The 23,618-nt window shown below is 45.4% G+C and overlaps 1 protein-coding gene and 1 long non-coding RNA gene across 2 annotated transcripts in view; one reads left to right on the top strand and one right to left on the bottom strand.

Annotated features, from left to right (window-relative positions):
• Nucleotides 1–673: 673 nt before the first annotated feature.
• On the bottom strand, nucleotides 674–4,018 carry LOC309523790. Its single transcript, XR_014215627.1, has 2 exons — nucleotides 3,387–4,018; nucleotides 674–1,919 (listed from the first exon to the last, which is right to left on the bottom strand). It is a non-coding gene; the product is annotated as an uncharacterized lncRNA (long non-coding RNA).
• Nucleotides 4,019–12,238: 8,220 nt separating this feature from the next.
• Nucleotides 12,239–23,618, top strand: part of RALGDS (ral guanine nucleotide dissociation stimulator) — a 93,305-nt gene continuing 81,925 nt past the window's right edge. Inside the window, exon 1 of the mRNA XM_082207819.1 lies at nucleotides 12,239–12,946. Coding sequence (XP_082063945.1) covers nucleotides 12,926–12,946 — 21 coding nt within the window. The 5' untranslated portion in view covers nucleotides 12,239–12,925. The remainder of the gene's footprint in view (nucleotides 12,947–23,618) is intronic.

The following is a 23,618-nucleotide window of genomic DNA, read 5'->3' as shown; positions in this document are numbered from 1 at the left end:
GAACAGCTTGTTGGATTTCTGAATGAAACATCGGCTTTAGATCCATTCCAGTCCAGCTTTTGCTCTGGTCATGGGACCGAGATGGCTCTGGTTGCCCTAACTGATGATCTCTGTAGGCAGCTGGACCAAGGCAGGTCAGGGCTGTTGATTCTCTTAGATCTGTCAGCAGCCTTCAACATGGTTGCTCACAAACTTCTGGACCGCTGCCTCACCGATGTGGGGATTCAGAGCACAGTCCTTCAGTGGCTGCGCTCGTTCCTTTCTGGACAGAGGGTGGTGCTGGGGGGGGGGTGAGCTGTCATCGTGCTACTCCTTGGTGTGTGGAGTACCGCAGGCCACAATTCTCTCCCCGATGCTTTTTAACATCTTTATGCGCCCCCTCGCCCAGCTTGTCCAGAACTTTGGCTTAGGTTGCCATCAGTAGGTGATGACACACTATCTGTTGATGGACGGCCACCCCATCCCACTCTTATCTGTTGATTAGACACCATCCCACTTTCAGTACTGTTTGTACCTGCAAAAGATTTGAGGCGGAAAGACTCCAATGTTTCCAGTCAGTGCAAGTCAGGTCATTATAATATAACAGATATTGTAAGTCAAAACCACGAAACTGCCAAAGAAAATCAATGCAGAACATTAAATGACTACAGGAAGTGTTACATCATAAACAAGATAAGGCACAAAAGAAAGAAATTTTATTGCAAAGAGGAAGGATCAATCCAGCCATCACTGACCCTGTTTTTGCAGAGCTGTCTTTGTTAACACCAGTTGTAGCCATGTATTGAATAAAAGGATAGCAATCAATGATAAAACTGTCTTGTATTTGTCCATCCCTGATAGGGTTACCAGGTATGGGGCATCCCAGACCTTGAGATTCCAGGGCACAAACCTGGGACCCAGGAGCAGCTACCTGGGGATATCACAGGAGGGCTGCCCAGTGATGTCAGGAAGCATAACACGTTGCTTTTCTATTGAATTTATATCCCACTTTTTCTCCAGCAAGCTCAGTGTGGTTTTCTCCCACTCCTCCTGCATGGTTTTGTCTTCGTGAGGTACTTTTGGCCCACACATGACTGCATAAACTATGTGTGGGTTTTCCCCCCATCTGCATTATAGGGTTCTTGCAAAAAGGCTATATGTGGATCCTTTTTGAACAAATAAGTTGCCATTCTGGTGTATTTTATTGGATCTCCCAACCCCTTCACAGTTAAAAGAAATTACTTTAATACCTGTACTCATTTTGGCCATTAAGCAATAGTGTCCTTTGCCATTCTAAGCTTTCCATGTTTTTGCTTTGGTTCTACAAATTAATCTACTTCTGTAAAAAATCTACTTGTATCGCATCTTTGAAAAAAACCTTTGAATTAACCCAGAACCTTGAGAATTTACACCCTGGTGTGTGTCCTCTTTTAACAGTAGAGGGCACTCCAGTACTACTATGGGTATAGAGTAAATCATAAGCATAAAAATCAAACTTATTTTAAACAAGTAAATGATGAGGTACATTAAAGTGGATATTTTCTTGTAAACCTCATGTCCCAACCTCTGGGTACTTTCAAGATATTTATATTTTCAGGTCATTCCAGTTTGATTGCTTTCACTTCTATAGAAAAGGAGCCTTTCCTCTCTTTTTTTTAAACAGCATTCTTCAGTTCTGGATTAGTTCCTGCTTATTAAAGAGTGTAGTAACCTTTCTGAAAAATGTGCAATGCTGCCTCTTCATTGTCCTGTTATTCTCTTACATGGTCTTTTGGCTTTGTTGTAGCCCTCTCATCTGGGCTCCTGAGCTGGGTCAACTTCACCAATGGATTCACTATCCAAAAAAATCAATAACCCTAGGTGGACAGACCAGTTCTAGTGGTGTTAATAGTTTTGTGGGTTCCTTGAGGTTGGTGGTTGAGAGTGTTGTTTAGCAGTCACTAAACGAAAGGGGAAAGCCCAATAATATCTTATTCCTACATCTTGCAGATTGAGTATTATGTGCCAAAGTTCCCTTCATTTTATCAGTGTCCAAAAAACAAAAAACATCATGATTGGATTATTGTCACAAATTATTATTTCAACCTTTCTCAAAGCCTTTCAAATCTCATTTTTCTTTTTAAAACAGTGGAAGCTCATAACAATACCCTTTGGGGTGCTGTATCCTGCAGACTGGCTGGCAGTACTCTATGCATTCTTCTTCATATTTTCTGGGGACAATTCCAGGCAATGTCTAACAGTTTTAAACCACTGGATTATCAATCCTGTAATATTATCTCCTTCTGCCTCCTTTTTAATCCTGTGTATATTAACCCTTTAGTGACTATTTCCCACTTCTTCAAGCTTACACTTAATGCATTTATTTTCCCTAAGCAGCCTCTTAATTTTTGCTTCAAACTTAAATCCACTGCTGCAGAAGCTGTTTCAGCAGTACCCTCCAGCTTTTCCATTATTGTATTTACCTTTGCTTCCAGAGAAGCTATTAATTCCTTCTAGGCTTATATGATTTTGGCTTTTAAGGGAAATGCATTATGCTTCAAACTATTCCCTGAATATGGCATCCAAGTATTTTGGTTTTACAGCTGTATTTTCTGCTATTTTAGGAGGCACAGCAATCATTTTGTCTTCTTCACTTGTTTATAGGGGCCTCACATGAAGCACTGAGCTAAGCTTCCCTGTTTGGGGTGAGTGAAATGCTGCTGTGGACATTCTCTTAGGCAGAGGGAAGAAGATTTATTTTTATTTTAATAAATCCTGTGCAATCAAACAGATTTTAGTTAAAACTGGCACCTAGGGGAGGAAACTGTTCTAAGTGGCCATTTTGGTTTCCGTTCAGCCACACCCATCGTTGCGGTTGCTGTTGTTGTTTACTTTTATTTTTATTTAAAAGCATTTCCTGCACCTGGAAGGGAGTGGGCAAATCCCTGGAGGTCTGGCAACCCTATTCCCTGAGCTTTCTAAAACACAGCTACTCAACATTTCAGAGAGTAATGCTTCAAACTCTTTTTTTGTACTATGTACTGTATCTAAATAAATCCCTGCCAGGGAGCATCACCTGTAAGTGATTTCTAACCCAGCAGCCTTAAGAGGAAAAACCAACAGGGCTTTATATAGTAAATCCTGGTTTTTGTTCCCAAATATATATTTTTAAAAGAGCTAAAGAAGGTGCTGATTTTAAACCCAGTCTCAGAAATGACCTGTGTGTGTGTGTGTGTGTGTGTGTGTGTTATAGCTATCAACTGTCCCTTATTTGGCGGGAAACTCCCTTATCCCAGCGCCGTGTCCCGCTGCTGTCCCTTAAATTTCCCGGGTTTCAAAGGAAGCAGCTCCTCTCTCTCCCTCCCTGCCTGCCGGTCAGGGAGGAGGGAGGCTCCAACTGTGTTGGCCCCCCTCCGGCCTCCTCTCACCAGCCTCAGCCCCCGGGAGCCTGAGGCCCTTCCGCCGCCACCCTCCTCGCGGCCGCCAAACTGAGCGTCTCTGCCTGGGGCCTCCCCTCTGCCCGCCACTCCCACTAGGCCGTACTGTGGCTGCGCCACCGAAGGACCCGGATGAGATGGGCAGCCTGGCGTGGCCTATGAATTGCTGAGGAGCGAGAGAGGAGAGCGAGGGCAACCATAGAGAAAGCAGTTCAAAGAGAAGAGGAAGAGGAGGAGGCGGAGGCGCGGGCAGGTGTTCCAAGGGCTAACCATAGAGGGGGAAAGCGGAGGAAGGACCGCAAGCGCTTCTCCCATAGATTTGTAGTGGTAGACTAGCATAGATGGTCTGATCTGCGGGTTTACTTCGGGCGCTATTTCCCCCCCCCCTTCCTCCCACCCCGCCTGGTGGAACTGAGAGCTGCAGATGGAGCATGAGAGAAAAGACACAGAACTGCAGCAGCATCTTCGTAGCTTGGACTTGGTTTTGCGTGAAAAGTGTTTGCTGCTTGTAGTTATTTAATTGCAGTGTTTCATCAGTTGGTGTCTTGAGCAGCAACCTCTGGAAACGAAGGGCTAAAAACCGGCGCTGCTCTCCCAAATTATCTGGTACCTTTTTAACTTTGTATTTCAGCTGGTTGACTAAAATCCCTTATTTTGCTGATCCCTTATTTTCGAGGCTGCTGGTTCCCTTATTTTCAAATCTGTAAGTTGACAGCTATGGGTGTGGGTGTGTATCCTGTTTTTGTTGTGCCTATAGTGCAAGACATAAGTGTCAACCTTCCCTTTCTTGTGGGAAATTCCCTTATTCCAGCGCCGTTTCCCACTCTTTCCCGCTGCTATCCCGGATTGTTAGATATCCCGTTGACTGTCCCTGGGACAGGTGAGGCTGCTGATCCCTTATTTTTGAGGCTGCTGATTCTTTATTTTCAAATCTGAAAGTTGACAGCTATGGTGCAAGAGAGCCCCTTCCAGGCCTCGATAATGCATTGCAGAACAACTGAGGCGACATCTGCACTTTACATTTAAAACACTGTCATGGCTCTCCCCAAGGAATCTTGGGAAGTGTTGTTTGTTAAAGGTGCCGAGAGTTGTTAGGAGACCACCATATTCCACTCATAGAGTCATAATTCCCAGTTACTTTAATAATCTGAAATATACTCAGAGTCGCAAAGTGATTTCATGCTATTTATTCAGCTCATAGTGGTGAGGAGGAATAAATGAATGTCCCCTCACAGTATCTGCTTTATATACATTATTTACACAATGGGCTGCACATGATTGGCTAATTCCGGAATTCTACTGTAAGCCAATCAGGTTGTGGAGTCACTTCTATCTGGAGCAGGATTGGGTGGTTCCTGCCAACCAATCATACTGCTGCATTGTTCTAGGACCAATCAGACTGCTGCATTCTGAATCCTATTGTTCTAGGACCAATCAGACTGCTGCATTTTGGATCCTATTTTTCTAGGACCAATCAGACTGCTGCAGTTTGGATCTTATTCAACTCAGTACATAACACCCCTCCCCTCTAAGTTCCAGTCCTGCCCGGGAGGTCGCATTCATAGTCCTCAAGGTATGCCGGCGGCCTACGTGTGCGTTGCGGCCTGGGGTGTTCCCTGGTCCGGGCTCCAGGTTCTGGCTCGTGTTCCAAGGATGCTGGCTGTGATGGGCCTGTTTGGTCTGGTGCAACCGGCTCGCTCAGTCGTGGTTCTGGTTCTGGTGTCCTTTCGGCCTCATGGGTCCTCTCTGTATTTACTGATTCTGCCTCTTCTGCTGGCCCCTCCTACTCTATGGGCCTCACTGCCCCGCTGTTCCCTTGGGACTCCTCTGACCTGTCCTCCTCCTGGTTTTCTCCCGGGAATCGTCGCCATATCTGGTCGCAGTGGCGGCGCCAGCATTGCCCCCCATCCGTTAGCAAATCATACGACACGGGGCCAGTGACCCTGGTGACTGTGGCGGGGCCAGTGACCCTGGTGACTATGGATTCACTTCTATCTGGAGCAGGATTGGGTGGTTCCTGCCAACCAATCATACTGCTGCATTGTTCTAGGACCAATCAGACTGCTGCATTCTGAATCCTATTGTTCTAGGACCAATCAGACTGCTGCAGTTTGGAATCCTATTCAACTCAGTACATAACATAATCAATCCCTCTTCCCAGGGAACTCTGGGAACTATTGTGGCTCTGTGAGGGGAATAGGGGGCTTCCTAACAACTCAGCAGCATACAACAAACTACACTTTTCAGAACTATTTGAGGGAAGACATCACTGTTTAAAGTGGTACAATGAGAATTTTTTAATGTGGCATTACTCACCAGTATGGAGCCCTCACTCTTTTGCCAAATAAAAGCAGCACTGGGTATTATAGTGCTTTAAATGGATAGTGCTGATGGGGCTGCAGTGTAGATAATACCAAGCTATGACTCTGCTATACAGCTGCAAACGTAACGTATGAAGCGTGTTTTAAGTGCATTATACAAATGTGGCACTAGGTGGCACTGATGAGCTAATGACAAATTTCATCTATATTTTTAAACTATTTTTCTAAAAAGCATTTTCACAGCGTTTTTTATATCTGTGTAGATTCAGCCTTGGAGACACCAATGGTCTGACTCGGAAGTCATGGATTCCCCCCATAAGAATCCTGGGAGCTGTACTTTTTTAAGGATGCTGAGAGTTTCCCTGGGAAGAAGGCTTGACTGTTAAATCACTCTGAAAATCGTAACTCTCTCCGTAGAGTGGGGGGTATCCTAGCAACTCTCAGTACCCTTAACAAACTACAATTCCCACAATTCTTTAAGCCAAGGCTGCTTAAAGTAGTATGATACTGCTTTAAATGTAGAATGCGGATGTGGCCATAGAAAGCAGAATGATGTGTGGATGGTCCAGGATAAATCCATCACTAATGTGCTATTATTACATAATGTGGCAGAATGCAGCCTACAGAAAATAACACTAGTCCGAAGGGGCCCTGGGACAAATTGAACTGGTAAGATTTGTCGATCCTTATAGAGAAAAAGTGAAAGAAAAATTAGAGGCAGATTCTATTTGCCTTCTAATTAAAATTGGTAACTTTTGTTTATGAAACTGTGTTACTTTTCTCTTCCTTCAGTATCTCAGAAGGGCTCCTTTACAATCAATAATATTTTCAAAGGCACCAATGCAGGTACCGTAAGTGTCTAGCAATATATTGATTAAACGTAAACACGATGGATTAAACAGCAGATGATTCAGTGGAAAAAGGAGACAATCAATTTATTAAATTAAATATTGTTTAATTGGCAGACAAGTACAGTACTGGAAGTCATGGGAAGAATCCCCTCTTTACTATGAACAGTTTTGCGAATATGAAGGCTAATTTTTTGATCACAATAGCAATTATGGGTTATATCCAATATTAGTCCCACTTAAAGTAGAAGCTTTGAAATTAGCAAACATCACTAGCTAAGGAGTAAAGCTTAAAAGTTTATTTATTCATTGGATTTGTTCAGAAAAAGAAGAGCCATGCTGGATGAGGCCAGTGACCCATCTAGTACAGCATCCTCTTCTCCCAGTGGCCAACCAGGTGCCCACAATGGGAAGCCCACATCCAAGACCACAAGCAGACAACTCCTTTGCTAGAACAGCTTCACTGGCTACCCATCTGCTTGTGGGCACAATTCAAAGTGCTGGTAATGACCTATAAAGCCCTACATGGCTTAGGTCCAGCCTATCTGAAGGACCACATTGCCTCATATGAACCTGCCTGACATTGAGATCTTTTGAGGAGGCACTTCTCTTGGTCCCACCACCCCCACAGGCAGGCTTAGTGGGGACCTGGAACAGAGCCTTCTCAGTGGCTACTCCCAGACTTTGGAACTCCCTCTCTGGATAAGCTAGACTGGCTCCCTGCTTGCTATCCTTCTGCTGGCAGATAAAGACTTGTTTCTTTTTTTTCAATTTTTTTTATTGATTTTCCCATTTATAACAAAAATGACATACAAAACACACAACAAAGAAAAACACATTACAATACAATAAAACTAAACACAGGAAAAATTATTTCTTCAGCTATCTAATTCTCAAAACATTGATATCTGACTTCCTCGAAACCCCTCTAAGTGAATTTCATTATATCACCTGTATATCAGTTCTCCAAATTCATATTTCTAATAATATTAACTCCTATCATTTACTAACCTCTTTTCCTTTATTAATGTTCTAATCCTTGCTATTTACTAACACATGTTCTTATTCTACCCCTAAGCCTATTCGTTACTTCCAAGAATTTTCTAATTATCTAATATCACAATACTTAGCCAAATAATCTTTAAATTTCTTCTAATCTTCTTGTATCTCTTCTTTCTGGTCGCGGATTCTTCAGGTCAGCCAGCTCCAAAAAGTCCAACTTTTTCTTCGGACATTCTTCTATTGTTGGTATCTCTTGCAATTTCCAGTTTTTGGCTAGTAGCAGTCCAGATGAAGACTTGTTTTAACAGGGTTTTGGGAAACAACTGCTTTTAATTAAAGGGCTGGTGCCGTGCTGTTTTTATTGTAATTATCTGTATGATTCTAATAGAGCTCATATAGATATAGCTATGTTTTAATTCTCTTAATGCTTAATTGTTTCGAATGGGTCCCCCCCCCCTGTTTTAGGTTGTTCATATTTTATCTGTAAGCCACCTTGTGTCCCTGTCATGTGGAAAGGCAGGATATTAATAAATATGTAATCATCATCATCACCATCCCACTACCTGTCTGGCTATCTGCCTAACAGTGCAATCCTATGCTTGTCTACTAAATACTGCTGAGTTAAATGTCTCTGAGGTTGATGGATATAAACAGGATCGCATTGCAATCTTTTGGGAAGAGGGGAGTGGGGTTGGGAAAAAATATTATACTAGCTCCAATTGGCTAATGACCCTCTGATGGCAAATGTCTGAGAGGCAGGATTGCAGAAGGAGGGGAACCGAGGCAGGTGATGATCTCACCGAAGAATGAGGAGTGGAATGTCAAAGATGACAGAATTAAGCAGGTCTTGTTTCCAGGGAAACGGCTCCCAAAATGCATGGGAGGGAGGCAGGAGGATGTCGGGGGAAGAGGGAGATGGTGAGAAAGAGAAATTCAATTAGGCAAAAGCACAGAGTGCAGAATAAGATGGTAAAATGGAGGCATGGTCAGAGTGTGCTCTGGCTACTTTATGTCAGTAAGAACCAGAATCCAAGACCCACACCCTGCCCCAAGTAAAATAACCACTGGAGCCCCCCACCATGTGCTATCAATGCTCGGCTGGGTGACTGGGCCTGGCCACCATTTGTCTTTCCCAGAATGCCTGGATTACAGGCATTGTGGGAAAGTTTTATTTATTTTACTTTTTAAAAAAGGAATTTATCCCCTGGTGTGTGTGTGTGTGTGTGTGTGTGTGTGTGTGTGTGTGTGTTTTAAAACTCTCTATGAAAAAACCACTGAAAATACAAAATGCAAAATGTATGATCAAAACGTTGGAAACATCGGAACGTTCGCAAAGTGCAAAGCCTTCCTTAAAGAAAACCGTTTTAACCAGGCGCCTGAAAGCCAGTACGGCATAGTGCTTAGAATGTTGTACTAGGACCCAAGGAAGACTATGGTTCAGATTTCCCCACTTGGCCATGAAGCTTTAACTGTGTGCAACTTTGCGGGCCCATCACTGCCTCAGCCTAACCTGCCCCACAAGGTTATTGTGATTAATTGCCTGGTGCCTGTTCAGAGGGCTGTGTTGGATGCAGGGGGAGGCATAGGAAGGCCCTGCTAGGCCTCCTATGGTGACAGCTTCAAATGGAACCATGATCCCAGTAAACCACAACCCAGTACTGTGAGCATGAGCATAGCCAAGGGAGAGCCGGGGGGACAGGACAGGGAGGGGCACCTGCCCCCCCAATCAATAAAAATACATAAACACACATAAATAAAAATACATAAACGTACATAGCCAACTGAGGTTCTGCCCCCCCCTTCCACAAAAGGCCTGCCCCATGCAAAAAAATAAATAAATACTGGCTATGCCCATAACCGTCAGGTATGTGAGCCAGAGTGGTGTAGTGGTTGGAGGAATGTTTGACTTGGACTTCGGAGAGCAGGGTTCAAATCCCACCTCAGCCATGTGGGTCTGGGTGACTTTGGACCCAGCGCTGCCTGTTCTGGGGATTAAATGAGTGGGAGAACTATGTGCACCTCCTTCAGCTCTTTGAAGAAAAAAAGTTGGGATATAAATGCAATCAATAAAAGCAAAATACAGTAAAGAGTATTGACGCTCACAGAAATCACTACCCTTAAGCCCAAAAATGTCGTGTGAGGCTGTGACCAATATGTTAGGACTTTGGCTGGGGCAAGATCTGAGTTCAAATTTCCTGCATATGCTGCCCTTGGGCTGAAAATGATTCCCAGTCACAGGGCAGGAGTGCCAGCTTGGCCCCGTGACCATGGGTGCCCAGGGCTGTGGGTGCCATGCAGCGTGCATGGTCCTGGCACTTAAATTTGTGGGTGCCTGGCCCCTTCATGGGGAATTTTGTGGGTGCTCGGACACCAAGGGCCCCAGGGAGTTGGTACCTATGCCACAGGATTAAAATATTGAACCCTGCAGTGTAGATTGCGAAACAAAAGAGACAGGAATAGCCTTGCAGCATCTTTGCCAGCAGATGGCGGACCATCCCTTGCAGAAGTCCATTGATGTTTGAGTTGTTTCTTTGCTGGCAGACCAGTTAATGTATGCTACCACAAGCTCATCCACGCTAAAGAGCAACAACACTGCATGCACTTACGGACCCAGAATCGCTTGTCTACTTGCAAGTAGTATATGAGGGTTCATAGGAGCCAACCCCTAGGACCAGAGGAGTCTTCAACACCCCCCAAAATATTTGAGTGACCCAGGCCCCTCAAAGTTATTGGAAATTCCCATTCAAATTGTGTGTGTGTGTTTGTGTGTCAGGGTTTACCTGGGCCCCTCCAATATTTTATTCAAATTGGCACCCCTGTTAAGGATTCAAATGCCCATTGAGTGACCTTGGCCCAGCCAAGGGTTGGCGTGAGGTTGGCGTGAACCATGTACACCACCTTGGGGTGGCGTCAACCACAGGGTTGGCGTGAACCATGTACACCACCTTGCAGAAAAAGATGGGATATACGTGCAATAAAATAATTAAGGTGGGTGGGAATAGATACTGACACCCACATCAATGAAAGAATGATAAGAAGGTGGTGTGGTGGGGATTTGAGCTGCAGCCCACCCATACACTGGCCTAGTCTCGTGTGGTGGTCTAAACCCCACCACCACCACGATAGCTGGCACCGGCTGAATCACGCTTGTCGCCATCCTCCCCGACTCTTGAAACCCCGAATGCTCTTTTATGAAAAAATAATAATATAGGCAGGCTTCGCGTTACCAGAGCAACCCTCTCCACCATCGCCACCACCGCTGCTCTGCCCTCTTCACTGCTGGCATGAAATTGATCAGGCAAGGCTGGTTCCAGGAGCTTCTGTTCACCTCCGCAGCATCCCCGGGGGCGCCTGAAAATGTTCAGGCTTCTGTGTGAATGGAGATCAAGCGGTTGGGGGTGGGCATTGCTTTATATGCCGTAGCCTTGCAGGGCACTGGGGGGCCGTTAATTGGAAGGGCCCTGCTGGGTCTTCTGTTCCTGTTAAGAGCACATGTTGCAGGCCCGAGGACTGAGCCTACAGTGGAAATATCCCATGCAGAGGACCTGGACAAAAAAACGTGTTCCACCTGTGGTGTAGTTGTTACGGTAATGGTTCCTAAACCTTTTTGTGCTACCACTTTCTTGGTTCCATAAACTCGTCCCCAGTGCCCCTTACCCTACCCCATAAAAAGTATTAATCAGAATACTGGTTTGCATGAACATAGGAAGCTGCCTTATACTGAGTCAGACTTTGGTCCATCTTGTTCAATGTTGTCTGCACTGACTGGCAGCAGCTCTCTAGGCATTCTCCCAGCTCTATACAAATTTAATAAAGAATAATAATAATAACAGACAGGAGTGCCTGGTGTGCTCTGGTCCATGGGGTCACGAAGAGTCGGACACGACTAAACAATAACAAAAATAATACCTGGAGACACCACTAGGGATTGAACCTGAGACCTTCTGTATGCAAAGCAGATGCTGTACCACTGAGCTACACCCCTTCCTCTAAAGATAAAGTAAGATTCTTGTGAGTCCTTACAGTTCTGCATTAAAGGCTGAATTAAATAAGAAGCTGACATCTTATTTAATTCGGCCTTTAATTATATATATATGCCTTGTGCCCATCTATATTTTGAAAAACAACAAAAACAAAAGAAAATTTCTGTATTTGCCCACATTGGTGCATCTTTAAAAAAAATCCAATCAGGCACTCTGCACATGTTGAGAATAAATTTAGCCCTCAGATTATTAAAAAACAACAACCCTCCTTTGTTCCATTGTTGTTTGGCTGTTCTGTCTATGCTCAGAATCCTTTAGATCCCTACAAAACAACCCCTTTAATTTTCTCCCTGTAGACCTGTCTGCAGCCAGTCTGGGTGCAGCCAACCACCAAGTCAACAGGAGATGCCTCCTTATTAGGCAACCTTTATCTAGGTTATATAGATTCGCCTTCGAGGAGGGGAAAGCACTCTGCACGCGCTCAGGGGCCTCCCACCCAACGATGCCTTGCGGTTTACTGTGTTTTGGAAACGCGAGGTGGCGTTTGCTAGCTTGGAAAAAATATGTGGGAGACGGGGAGCAGAGTAAAAGCGAAGAGGCGATCTTTTAAAAGCCTGCTGGCGGCTGTTTGAGTCATTTCAGTCCCCCCCCTCCCCTTCGCACGCTCACTACCCCCGCCCTTTGCAAATTGTTGCAAGCTGCGCGCAACGTTCAGAGCGCTGTCTCTCTGTCTCTGTCTCCAGACTCCCCAAAAGCAGATCCATTTTTTCCCTTCCTCTTCCTGCTTTCTCTTCACCCATGGACCTCTTTTTTGCAGGAGAGCGACCAGGAGGGAAGCAGCGAGGCGCTCCTCTCCCCAAGCAGCGCGGGGAGACAACAATAGGAAATTGAAGAGGCCGGGGGAGGCGGAGGGAAGCGAAATTGACTAGCAACGAGACTGTGCTGGTGGCGAAGAGAAAAATAATAATTCCTCCTTTGCTGGACGCAAAAAGCGGCTGCTGTGTATAGGAGAGTTTTATGGAGCCGCCGGCTGGGAATCGCCCTAGTTCCGCCCGGAGAAGGAGATCAGGAAGACGGGATTATTATGGGCTTGCCAAGAAGACGCTGAGCTACTCCCGGGTGGTGTTGGCAGGGGTTGGAGCATCGCCAGGCTCGCTGGAGACCTGCTGCCGCGGCCGCCTTTCTTAACTGGGCAAAGCCAGGCAGCAAGGACTCTTGACAAGGCGTAAAAGAGGGAGAGCCCTTTCCTGAGCTGGATTTATAACCGCATGGCAAGCGACCAGTGAGTGACCCAGCGATCAGGGCAAGCGACCCTGAGTGGATTCCTCTCCTGCGCCTTTTCTCTTCAAACAGCCTTTGGGAACGATGAGCGGGAGATGATGATGTTGGATAGCCAGGTAAAGGACGCCCGCTTTTGCAAAGGCTAGAAAATAATAATCGTGATGGTAGAGGTGGAAGGGGCCCCATAGGGGGCATCTAGTCCAACCCCCTGGTAATGCTTTGCAGCGCAAGCGAAAGAGCAGCCACCCCCCACAAATGGGGGGAATAATAGGCAGGTCTTCGCTCCCGAGTGTTTGCGATCTGGGGTTTGCCAGCAGGTGGAAAACGGACAGGTGGCTTATTTAGTCAGAACTGCTTCTTGTTGTTGTTGAAAGGAAACTGCCTTATATACCGTAGCTTAGTACTGTCTACACTGACTGGCAACAGATCTCCAGGGGGTCTGTACCTGGAGGGGCTGGGGATTGAGCTCTACCGCTCTGCTATGACTTTTCCCCCTAAAAATGAATTAAGAAACTATTAAGAATGGCTCAGAATTAAAGGCTGAATTAAATAGGGATATATCTAGGTGTCTTATACTAAATCAGCACAATCTATGCTGCCTGACACTAGCTCTGATTTCAGGCAGCAGTTATTGCCCAACCTTACCTAGAGACAACAGGGATTGAACCCAGAGCCTTCTGCATGCAGACCAAGTGCTCTACCACTAAGCTTTGGCATTCCCCTCTAAAAAAGGAAGTAAGATTCCAGTCCTCATGATTCTGAATTTAAAGAAGGGCTGGGGAGCTGACTTCTGCTGAAGTCAGTCCATTGGCCCCTCTTGCTAAGTACTGCGTACACTGACTGGCAGCTGCTCTCCAGGTTTTTCAGACAGGGACTCTCCCCCAGCCCTACCTGTAGATGCCACTGGGGATTGAACCTGGGCCCCTCTGCCACTGAACTACAGCCCTTCCACAGCTTATGCTGTGTGTGGCATCTAACAACATAACATAAATGAAAATGCTTTGGTCTCTGCCCCACAGTGCTTCAGTCTACAGTCGGCCAGGATATACAGAAGCCGATTGAATCCTTTTATGAGGAAGACCTTATCAGTCACCTCCCTGCCTTATGTTTGATCTTCTTGGAAAGGGAGGAGCTAAGGTGGACCTTTGGCCTGATCCAGCACAAAAGCCCTTGTATTCTTACAGTATGATTAGAGAGGAGAAAGACAGGCTGACTGGTGGCTATATGAGCTATGGCAACAAAATAGAACGTCCATTTTCAGGAGCAGTTTGCCTTTCAGTACAAACCAAGGGTTAGGTGATCATGAAAGGCTATTCCCCCAAGTCCTTGGTCTTGAGCTCTGTGATGCTTCTGACTGGCTGGTCTCAGAGGGTTCCTGCCCCCCCCCTAATCCAGGAAGCCAATTCTCGAGTTGACTGTGGGTTGGGGGGGAGTGGAGACCAGATGAAACTAAAAAAAGATGTACATGAGCAAATGCAATTTCAGGACATTCTGGAAATGAATATATATACACAAGGGCTTCCACTCTGGATGTGGTGAAGATCACATGAATTAGAAGGGGAGGCTATCTCTGAGCATGTGTCGAGTGCTTCCCACTAACACAGCCTTTGCCAACCCTCCAGAAGTTTAGAACTGGAATTCTAAGCAGCCCTAGCCAGCATGCTGGTAGTTGTAGTGCAAAACTTCTAGAGGGTGCCTGGTTGGCAAAGAAGGTGGCATCCCTTCCCCCAAGTGTTCTTAGGATTTAAAGCACATTACTTCCCCTCAATAATCCTGGGAACTGTAGTTCTTTAAGGCTGCTGGGAATTGTACCACTGTGAGGGGGTAAAAGCTACAGTTCCCAGGATTATTGGTGTGTGTGTGCCATGTGTTTTTAAACATATTATGTTTGTTGCAACCTGCTTTTCAACAGGCCACACCAGTGGTTGAGTAGCTTCCTTGCATGTAGATTAAATCCTTGGCATCTCCAGGTAAGGCTGTGAGAGATCCCTACCTGAATCCCTGAGTCAGTGTAGATAGTACTGAGCTAGATGGACCTGTGGTCTGTCTCAGTAGAAGGCATATTCTTCTGTTCCTAGGCACCAGCTCCAGGACTTGTGGATTAATAATGCTGATGATATAATTATAGAATGCCTCTGAGCATGTGCCGTAGGCCTTCCCACACCAGATGTACTCATCTAAATTTGGGACTGGGCTTCCAGCCAGCTCTGAAGCCCTGGCACTTCTAGCTCTCCCCCACCTCTTCCAGTTAGCCCACAAAAAACATTTTGCGTAATGGGGTTGTTGATGCTTTTGTGGGTTTGCCAAATTATCACCTTCACCTCTGCCGAGAGGACATGCTCTTAGCTGTATTACGCCATCCCTGCTTTGCTAGGGGGTGAGGGAATTCAGCCTCAAGAATTTCATTTAATTCCCACCATGAGAGGGAACCAGGAGTTGCCTAGAAAGAACAAGGTTACTTTCAGGAAACCTGTCTAACATGGTTTGAGAGCCCTGTCATCCCTTCTCATGAATCCTTGCAGTGTTTGGAGGATGCTGGGGAAGTCACTTTTGTGGAGTGGGAAATTTGTGTCCCACCATGATCCTCAGCGACATAGGAAAAGAATATTCAATAATTTGGCCAGTTCCGGAGTATCCCAGAGCCTGAGATTTGAAACCTGAGATCTGGGGTGGCCCTGATGATGTCATGGGGGGAGGCCTCCTAGTGATGTCACAGGGGTGGGCTTTGGAGATGGAGGTTAATTGGGAGAGGAGAGCAGAGGAGAGGCACCCCAGTGTGTCCCTTCTATAATTTGCAGTCAGCTCCTGCTGGGCTGAAGCTTGCAAGTTGTATGCACTGTCGTCATCATTTTTATTGTCATTATTACTATTATCAAAGGCCACCTCGCATACCTGGAGATTCATGCCAATCAGTTGCTGCCTGGAGACGGCCAGGCAAACCGGGAGACTTTGCGTCAGACCTGGAGGTCTGACAACCCTAGTATGAAAGGATATTAACGGTTGGTCTGAGCAACCAGTGTTTCAGGAGCAGTAATGGTTTGTGCCTATTTGGCCTGGTGGGGCAGAAGGCAGCGAGCCCAAGAAGTAGATGGGGCCAGTAATGAGTGGAGACAGGGCCAATGGCAAGTGGAGGTAGAGCCAACTAATTATGGTTTTGTTCCTATCCTCCTCACTAATGAGTTCTGCAAGAGCAACTAAGGAGGAGGAGGAGGAAGCTGGCAGTCTGTGCCACTTGCTGGACTGGTTGTAAGAAAGCAAGCCCATGCCAGGAGGGCGGTCAGTCGGGTATACTTGCCCTGGACCTCAGAGGACTAAGCTGGCTGGGGCCCCCACCAGGGACCGGCCAATTTTTTGCTTGAGTTTATAACTTTATTCTAACAAGACTCCCACCTTGGGCCTCAGACAAGCTCTGCACAAGGCTGAGAGAGGATGTTTGGCTGAGGACAGACTGAAGTTCATAGGGCAGTGCCCATTTCTTCCTAATGGACCAGCCTCCACTGTTTGGCACAGCACTGGTACTGGAAATTCTCTCCCTCTTGCATATGTGTGTTACTCAATGCTCGCTCTGCACAAGCTCAGGTGCCCCTTCTGTTCAGTTCCAGGACAGTGTCATAGCTGGAGGACAAGCCTCTTTGGGATATTTTACTCTCGTTTTAAGCCTTACGTGACTTAAGTAGCCAAAGGACCCAACACATTTTCCCAGCTGGCTGCTGGAAAACCCCCAATCAGAGCATGAAAGCAATATTCCGACTCAGATATCTGTCCCCCCAATGGTGCCATCAGGGAAGGATTGTGGGGTCCAGGGTCCAGAACTCCATGTGGCAAGGGAGATTCCACTTGGCGAAGGGCTGGTTTTTTCATATTTTGAAGCACAGAATTTTTACCATCTAAATAGCACCCCCTTCCATAATACCATTAAGTCCAGAACTGAAGACAACAAGAAGACGGCCACCAACTTGGATAGCTTTAAAATAGGATTAGACAAATTTGCAGAGGATAAGGCTAGCAATGGTGACTAAGCCCAGTTGCTATCTTCTACCTACTCTTTTGAAGGCCGTAATACTTTGAATTGCCAGTTTCTGCAAACTGCAGGAGGTGAAGAGTTGCTGTTCTGCATGTGGCCTTCCTTTTGGGGTGTCTGGTTGGCCACTGTGAGAACGTGATGCTGGACTAGATGGGCCTTATCCTTCTTATGTCCAAACTATCCCACAGGTGCCCAGTATTTGGTATGTTAGAGAGATACTGCAGCTGTACCTGGAGGTTCCATTTAGCTATCAATTCTGTTTCAGGAGAAAGGGGGTGCCATACTTGCTTTGATTTAAAGCCATACTGTGGAAATGAATTGGAAATGTTATATATATCCCCCCCTTCCTTTTACCTTCCTTTATGGGTATCTCCTCTGTCTAAGAGGAGTATATTTAAAATAACCTTGGCAGGCTTATCAAGAAATATATCTCTTTCACATCCTGCCTCTTATGAAAACATCTGGCAGTGGGCATGAGAGTCTGCTTTCCTTTGCTATGGTGTTTGGTCTACGGAGGTGTTTGTTACAAAACCTTCACTTTATAGAAGTACCAGAGTCTAGCCACAAGTTATCAACAGCCCTTATTCTGAAGGAAAGCACCTGCCCTCCTTGCCTTCGATGCAGATATGGTTGCCACAGGTGGGTCCAGACATTTAACTGTTGAGCTGTTTCTGTGCTGCAGAAACAGATGGTGTTCTGATTTATATGATCTGCTGTTGTACAGTAATGCGGTTGTGTAGGTGGTTGTATGTGTGAAGAATCAGTTTCATTCTTTGTGTTTAAGTCTTGTGGTTTGACTACAAGTCATGAGATCTAAATGCACTTGATTTTATGGAAGTGTGGAGTGTTCAAGAAGGCTGGGGTTATGTCAGGTTTAAGGGACTGTGTGTAATGCAGAAGGGGAAGAAAGTCTTGATAGCCAACACAGACACACAAGTCTCAGAATGTGGTACAGTATTAGCATTTAGAGAACCTCAGCTTTCACTTGTAGGGAATCAAGTTTCTAGTTCTCATTTGATTTAGGATTCTGCCTTCTACTGAGTCAGACCATTGGTGCACGTAGCTCAGTATTTTCTACAATGACTCCATGTATATCGTACCTGGAGATGCCCTTGGGGGTTTAACCTCGGACCCTCTGCATGCACAGCACTTCCCCAAATTAATTTATCTGTCAATTATAGTTCCCAACCCCCCTCCCTTTCTCAGCTTTCTCTTTTAGGTCTGTAAAAATGCTCCTAGAATATTTTTAAGTAATCAGATATCCATTTATGTCCATGTTTTTTGAAAAATAGCTTTAATAGCTGTTAAAAACAGCCATATTCTACCTTTCCTCTAAGGAGTTCATGGCATACAGGCTTCTCTCTTTATCCCTGCACAACAACTCTGTAAGGTAGGTTAGGCCTGGAGAGAGTGACTGGCTTAAGGCCACCCAGTGAGCTGCGTGGATGAGAAGGGATTTGAACCCCACTCTTCCTGGTCCTTCACCTCCGCTAAGAAATGCTTGTGCTGGTAGTAGTAGTAGTAGTAATAATAATAATAATAATAATAATAATAATAATAAATAATAATTCTTACCCCACCCATCCGGCTGGGTTTCCTCAGCCACTCTGGGCTGCTCCCAACAGATTAAAAACAGAATAAAACATCAAACATTAAAAAGTTCCTTAAACAGGGCTGCCTTCAGATGTCTTCTAAAAGTTAAATAGTTGTTTATTTCCTTGACATCTGATGGAAGGGCACACAGGGTGGGTGCCACTACCGAGAAGGCCCTCTTCCTGGTTCCCTGTAACCTCACATCTCATAGTGAGGGAACCACCAGAAGGCCCTTGGCACTGGACCTCAGTGTCCAATCTGAACGATGCGGGTGGAGATGCTCCTTCAGGTATACTGGGCCAAGGCTGTTTAGGGCTTTCAAGGTCAGCACCAACATTTGAATTGTGCTCAGAAACGTACTGTGAGGCAATGTAGGTCTTTCAGGACCAGGGTTATATGGTCTCGGCGGCCACTCCCAGTCACCAGTCTAGCTGCTGCATTCTGGATTAGTTGTACAGTGGTACCTCAGGTTAAGAACTTAATTCGTTGTGGAGGTCCGTTCTTAACCTGAAACTGTTCTTAACCTGAAGCACCACTTTAGCTAATGGGGCCTCCTGCTGTTGCCGCACCGCTGGAGCACGATTTCTGTTCTCATCCTGAAGCAAAGTTCTTAACCTGAGGTAATATTTCTGGGTTAGCAGAGTCTGTAACCTGAAGCGTATGTAACCCGAGGTACCACTGTAGTTTCCAGGTCACCTTCAAAGGTAGCTAGGGCTATGTCTGCTTAATTTTTTATTACGCATACAAGCCTTAAATAAAGAAAATCATCCACTTTGACCTTTTGCCAGCTCTGATCAGCACCACCCTCCCTGATCCAGGATTACGTCCCAATCAGCAATGAAATACGAGTTTCATTAAATGATTTTTTCTCCTTAGGGCAGGCTGCACCTGCCAAAATCCAGTCATGCAACAAGTGTGCAAAAGAGACCTTCCTCTCTGGCCATGCACAGTATGTATGTGTGCACTTTGTGTTGAATGCTTTGGACAATCCGTTCCCTTTGAGAGAAAGAGCTGGAGATTCTCTTGGAACAACTCCCAGGAATTATTCAGAGCCAGGAGTGGATAACTTTTGTAGGTTTATGGATGTTCTTGGACTCCAGCTCCCATCAGCCCCAGCCAGCATGGTCAACAGCCAGGAATGATGGGAGTTGGAGTCTAAAGATCACTAGAAGAACACAAGTTTCCCAGCCCTGATCTGCGAAACAGCCTGCAAGAGATGGAGGAATGCCTCTTATTTAAAAGAGGCATTCCCTCATAGGAGAAAGAGGAGGCAATGCCTCTCCTTATATTAGAGCTGGGGAATTTGTGCCCCTCTATATAGTGTGGGACTCCAACTCCCATCAGTCCCCATCAGCATGGCCAACAGTCAGGGGACAATAGGAGTTGTAGTCCAGCAACATCTGGAGGCCTCCTCTAAGTTAGCGGTCTTCCACTATAGATCTCCAGCTGTTGTTGAACTGAAACCCACATCATTCCTGGCTGTTGGCTAAGCTGGGTCTGGATGATGAGATTTGTAATTCAACAACAGAGGGGTCCTTGCTGCATTTCTGCCAGCCAGAAGGGGGAGCCTTCTGCTTTGTTTATATTAGGTTGTCCCTCCCTTCTCTTCTCACCAGGTTAAAGCAGTGAAGAGTCTTACGCCACTTCAGTAACTAACACATTGACTGTGTGGTGTAAGCTGTTTTGTGTTACAGTGATTTTGTATTCTTGTGTTCCCTCTCAAAACACTTCAGAATTCCAGGCAAGACTAGGCCTCTCACAGCTTACAGCTGAAGCCAAAGCAGAATTTCCCACATAGACATTTTCAATTGGGCAAAATGTCACTGTTCTGATTTTGACCTGGGCTGGCCTTGGTTGCTTTATGTTGCCTAATTCTCCTCTCAAGCAAGGCTTCACACCCTGTGTTTCCACAAGAGTGGGGACGAGTTATTAAGGGAGGGGGGGAGAAATCGAATTCAGTGCAACCTGATTTGTGCTTTCTGAATTGACACGAGAACCAAAACTCAGCCATCTTTAGAAATTCACACATATATGAATTTTACAATGCCGGTCTCCAACCAAAGAGTGTTTACAAAAATGCATATATTGGGGAGAAGTGACCATAAAAATGAATCTTTTAATGAAAATTGCATACGAATGTGCATTCTGTATGGGGAAATGGCTGCAAAAAGTGTTATTGAATCAAAGCTACATACAAACATAGGTGTCTCTGTGTGTGTTAGGAGAAATTTGCACTAAAATGCTAATAAATTTCATGAGGATTTGGCCCTTTAAGCACCATGTTGCCTACCTCTAGTTGAGTGTTATAACTTCTGCTTGGTGTGCAGAACATTCCCTGTTCAACTTCCAGCATCTCCAGATCAGGTGGGCTCCTGCCTGAATGCCTGTCTGCTGGCAGTCTGTGTAGATGACACTGAACTAGATGGACCAATACGCTGATTCAGCAGAAGACAAGTTTCAGTGGGACTATTTAAATCAGCCTTCACGGTATAGTTGTTGTAAACTGCTCTGGGGTTGTTGTTTTTAATGAATAGTGGAATATAAATATTTCAGAATCATGAGGACTGGAATCTTGGATTTTACCTGTTTTACCTTTGGATCAGAGGTTCAGTGCCCAGGGAGGAGAGACTCCTTCCTGAAACCCTGGGGAGCTGCTGCCAGTCAGTATAGACAGGAAGGGACAGGCTACCCAAGCCTGAACTTAGTAGAGCTACCTAACTCAGGCCCCAATAACTCCCAAATTCCTTCTCCAATGACCCATTTTAGCTAATGGATCATAGACTATACTGAGCTAGGTGGACCAATGTTCTGATAAAGCATATTCCTGTGTAGTCATGACTTTAGTCCTGTTGATTTAAATGAGAACTCAGTGCAACTGATTTTGCCTGCAATAATAAAGCAGGGATAGGCAACGTGGTGCTCTCTAGATGTTGTTGGGACTACAACTCCCATCAGCCTCAGCAGGCACCATCAGTTGTTAGTGATGATGGAAGTAGTAGCCAAACAACATCTGGAGGGCACCACGTTGGCCATCCCTGCACTAAAGCAACTCCACACGTGACATCATGTGCAATCAAACGTCTTCACTGAGCTTTTGTTTTCTCTATTGAATCTTCTCCACATCCATTTTCTTTTGTCCTTCCTGCCTCGTGCACCGTTTGGCCAGCGGTCAAAGAAAATGTTTGTGCATGTGGGCTTGACGTCAAGGGTGACGGGCTGCATCCAGGATAAATTTCTTTTTTTCCAAAGGTTGCCGGGGGTGGGGGTGGGGGGTAAAAACACTTAACTGCAAAATAATACCAGCACCCTCTCTGCTGGATAATTTGATAAATGGGTTGACCTTCTAGACAGGACTGAGCTCACGAAAATGGACAATACTTTTTTCTTTTTAAGTTTCTTGTGATTTGTGCCTAGGAGGAGCTGGTTATCTTTCTGCCTGCATCTCAAGTCCCTCTTGGAACTGGGCCTCACCTGTTCCGCAGGATGTCTGGGGCTTATTTTCATTCTCTCAGTGGGAATGTCTGGACATCTTCATCTCAATTCTGTCAGTGCTGGAGACAGGAAATGGACATGATGAAGGTTGCCGTCTGACATCAAACTGTGCTGCCAGGCCTCATGAATTTGTTGAAGGATTAAATGGCAATGCTAAGCTGTGGTTTATTAAACCCCAAAGCAAACTTAATTCATGTTCTGTTCATGTGGCAGCTATGGGAGCTACTCTCAGGCATAGTTCAGATATTCTGGGGCCACATTCACGCCACATGTTTATGGTGCTACAATGGCACTTAAAAAAGTAATGGCTTCCCCTAAAGAATTCTGGGAACTTTAGTTTGTTTAGGGTGCTGAGCATTGGTAGGAGACTCCCCTATTCCCCCTCCTATTGCTATAATTCCCAGAGTTCCCAGGGAACAGGGATTGACTGTTAAATCACTCTGGAAATTATAGCATTGGAGGGGAATAGCGGAGTCTCCTACCAACTCTCAGCACCCTTAACAAACTATAGCTGCCATAATTAATTTGGGGAAGCTGAGACTGCTTAAAGTGGTATCATAGCACTTTAGATGTATGGTGTGAATGTGGCCTGAGCTAGTTTATTCCAAATACTGCTACCATCTAGCATTAATCCATCTAACTTTCCATTGAAATTAGTGGATTTACGTTACCTATGTTTGTTAATTTCAATGAGTCTACTAGCATTGGAGGACTAGCATTGGATATAGATCATAGTCTTCTCACTGACATATAAATTGTGTTCACATTCCCACTGACTCACCATGTTCCCAGTCCTGGGTTATTAATCTGTGTTCCCATGATGTTATCCAAACTGCATATGTATCCTGTACTTTGTTATAAAATACAACTGTGTGTTGCATTGTTTTCTCAAGCCAGCTTCACACTTACTGCAGTCTTCAACCCGTTCCTAATTCATCTTCAGCCAAGGTATGAACACCTTTGCAGAGGGTCAAGATATGCACACCCATCAAAGACCCTTGGTGTGTAGACAAATGGGGAAAATATGACTCTAATGAAGACATGCTGATGTGAACAGCTTTGGGGGGTGGGGTGGAAGAAATCCAGTGGCGGGGTGGGGGTAGAATCTAACCCTGAATTAATTTCACTATGCTCTAATGTCACAATGTGAACATGCTCCTAGTTTTCTGAGGGCTGTTCGATCACTGCAGTCATCTCCAGTAGCCACAAGTGGTTGAACATGGGTTGTTGTCCAGCTTTGTATGCATATGGAACACTCTTATACAGAGCCAGCCCATTGGTTCATCTAGCTCAATACTGTCAACATGGACTGGCAGTGGCTTTCAGGATTTCAGGCATGGTTCTATCTTGGCCCTATCTGAAGTTTGAACCTGCGACTATCTGCATAGCCCTTCGTCCCTCATTTGCTCCTTGGGAGAAGCCCTTTACTCTCCCAGTGTTGTGATGAGTGATCCAGGCCTGAACTATTTCCTTTGCAAATAGCAAGTGGCAATAACTTGAGAATGGCTCTTGAGGGATTGGGTTGGAAAACGCCTTTCCCACCAAGGAGGACATTTCCCAATAGCTGTGACGCATTTGGCCCATGGGTCATCTCTGGAGACCTGACCCTGAAGTGCCACTAAGTTTTCAGGGAGTAGGATCTTGGCTTTCTTCTCAATCTTTCTCTTTCCCTTTGGAGG

Source organism: Podarcis vaucheri (genome assembly GCF_965113315.1).
Source record: "Podarcis vaucheri genome assembly, chromosome: Z".
Lineage (NCBI taxonomy): Eukaryota > Metazoa > Chordata > Lepidosauria > Squamata > Lacertidae > Podarcis > Podarcis vaucheri.
Note: the sequence above shows the minus strand (reverse complement) of the source record. Positions and strands in the feature narration are given on the sequence as shown.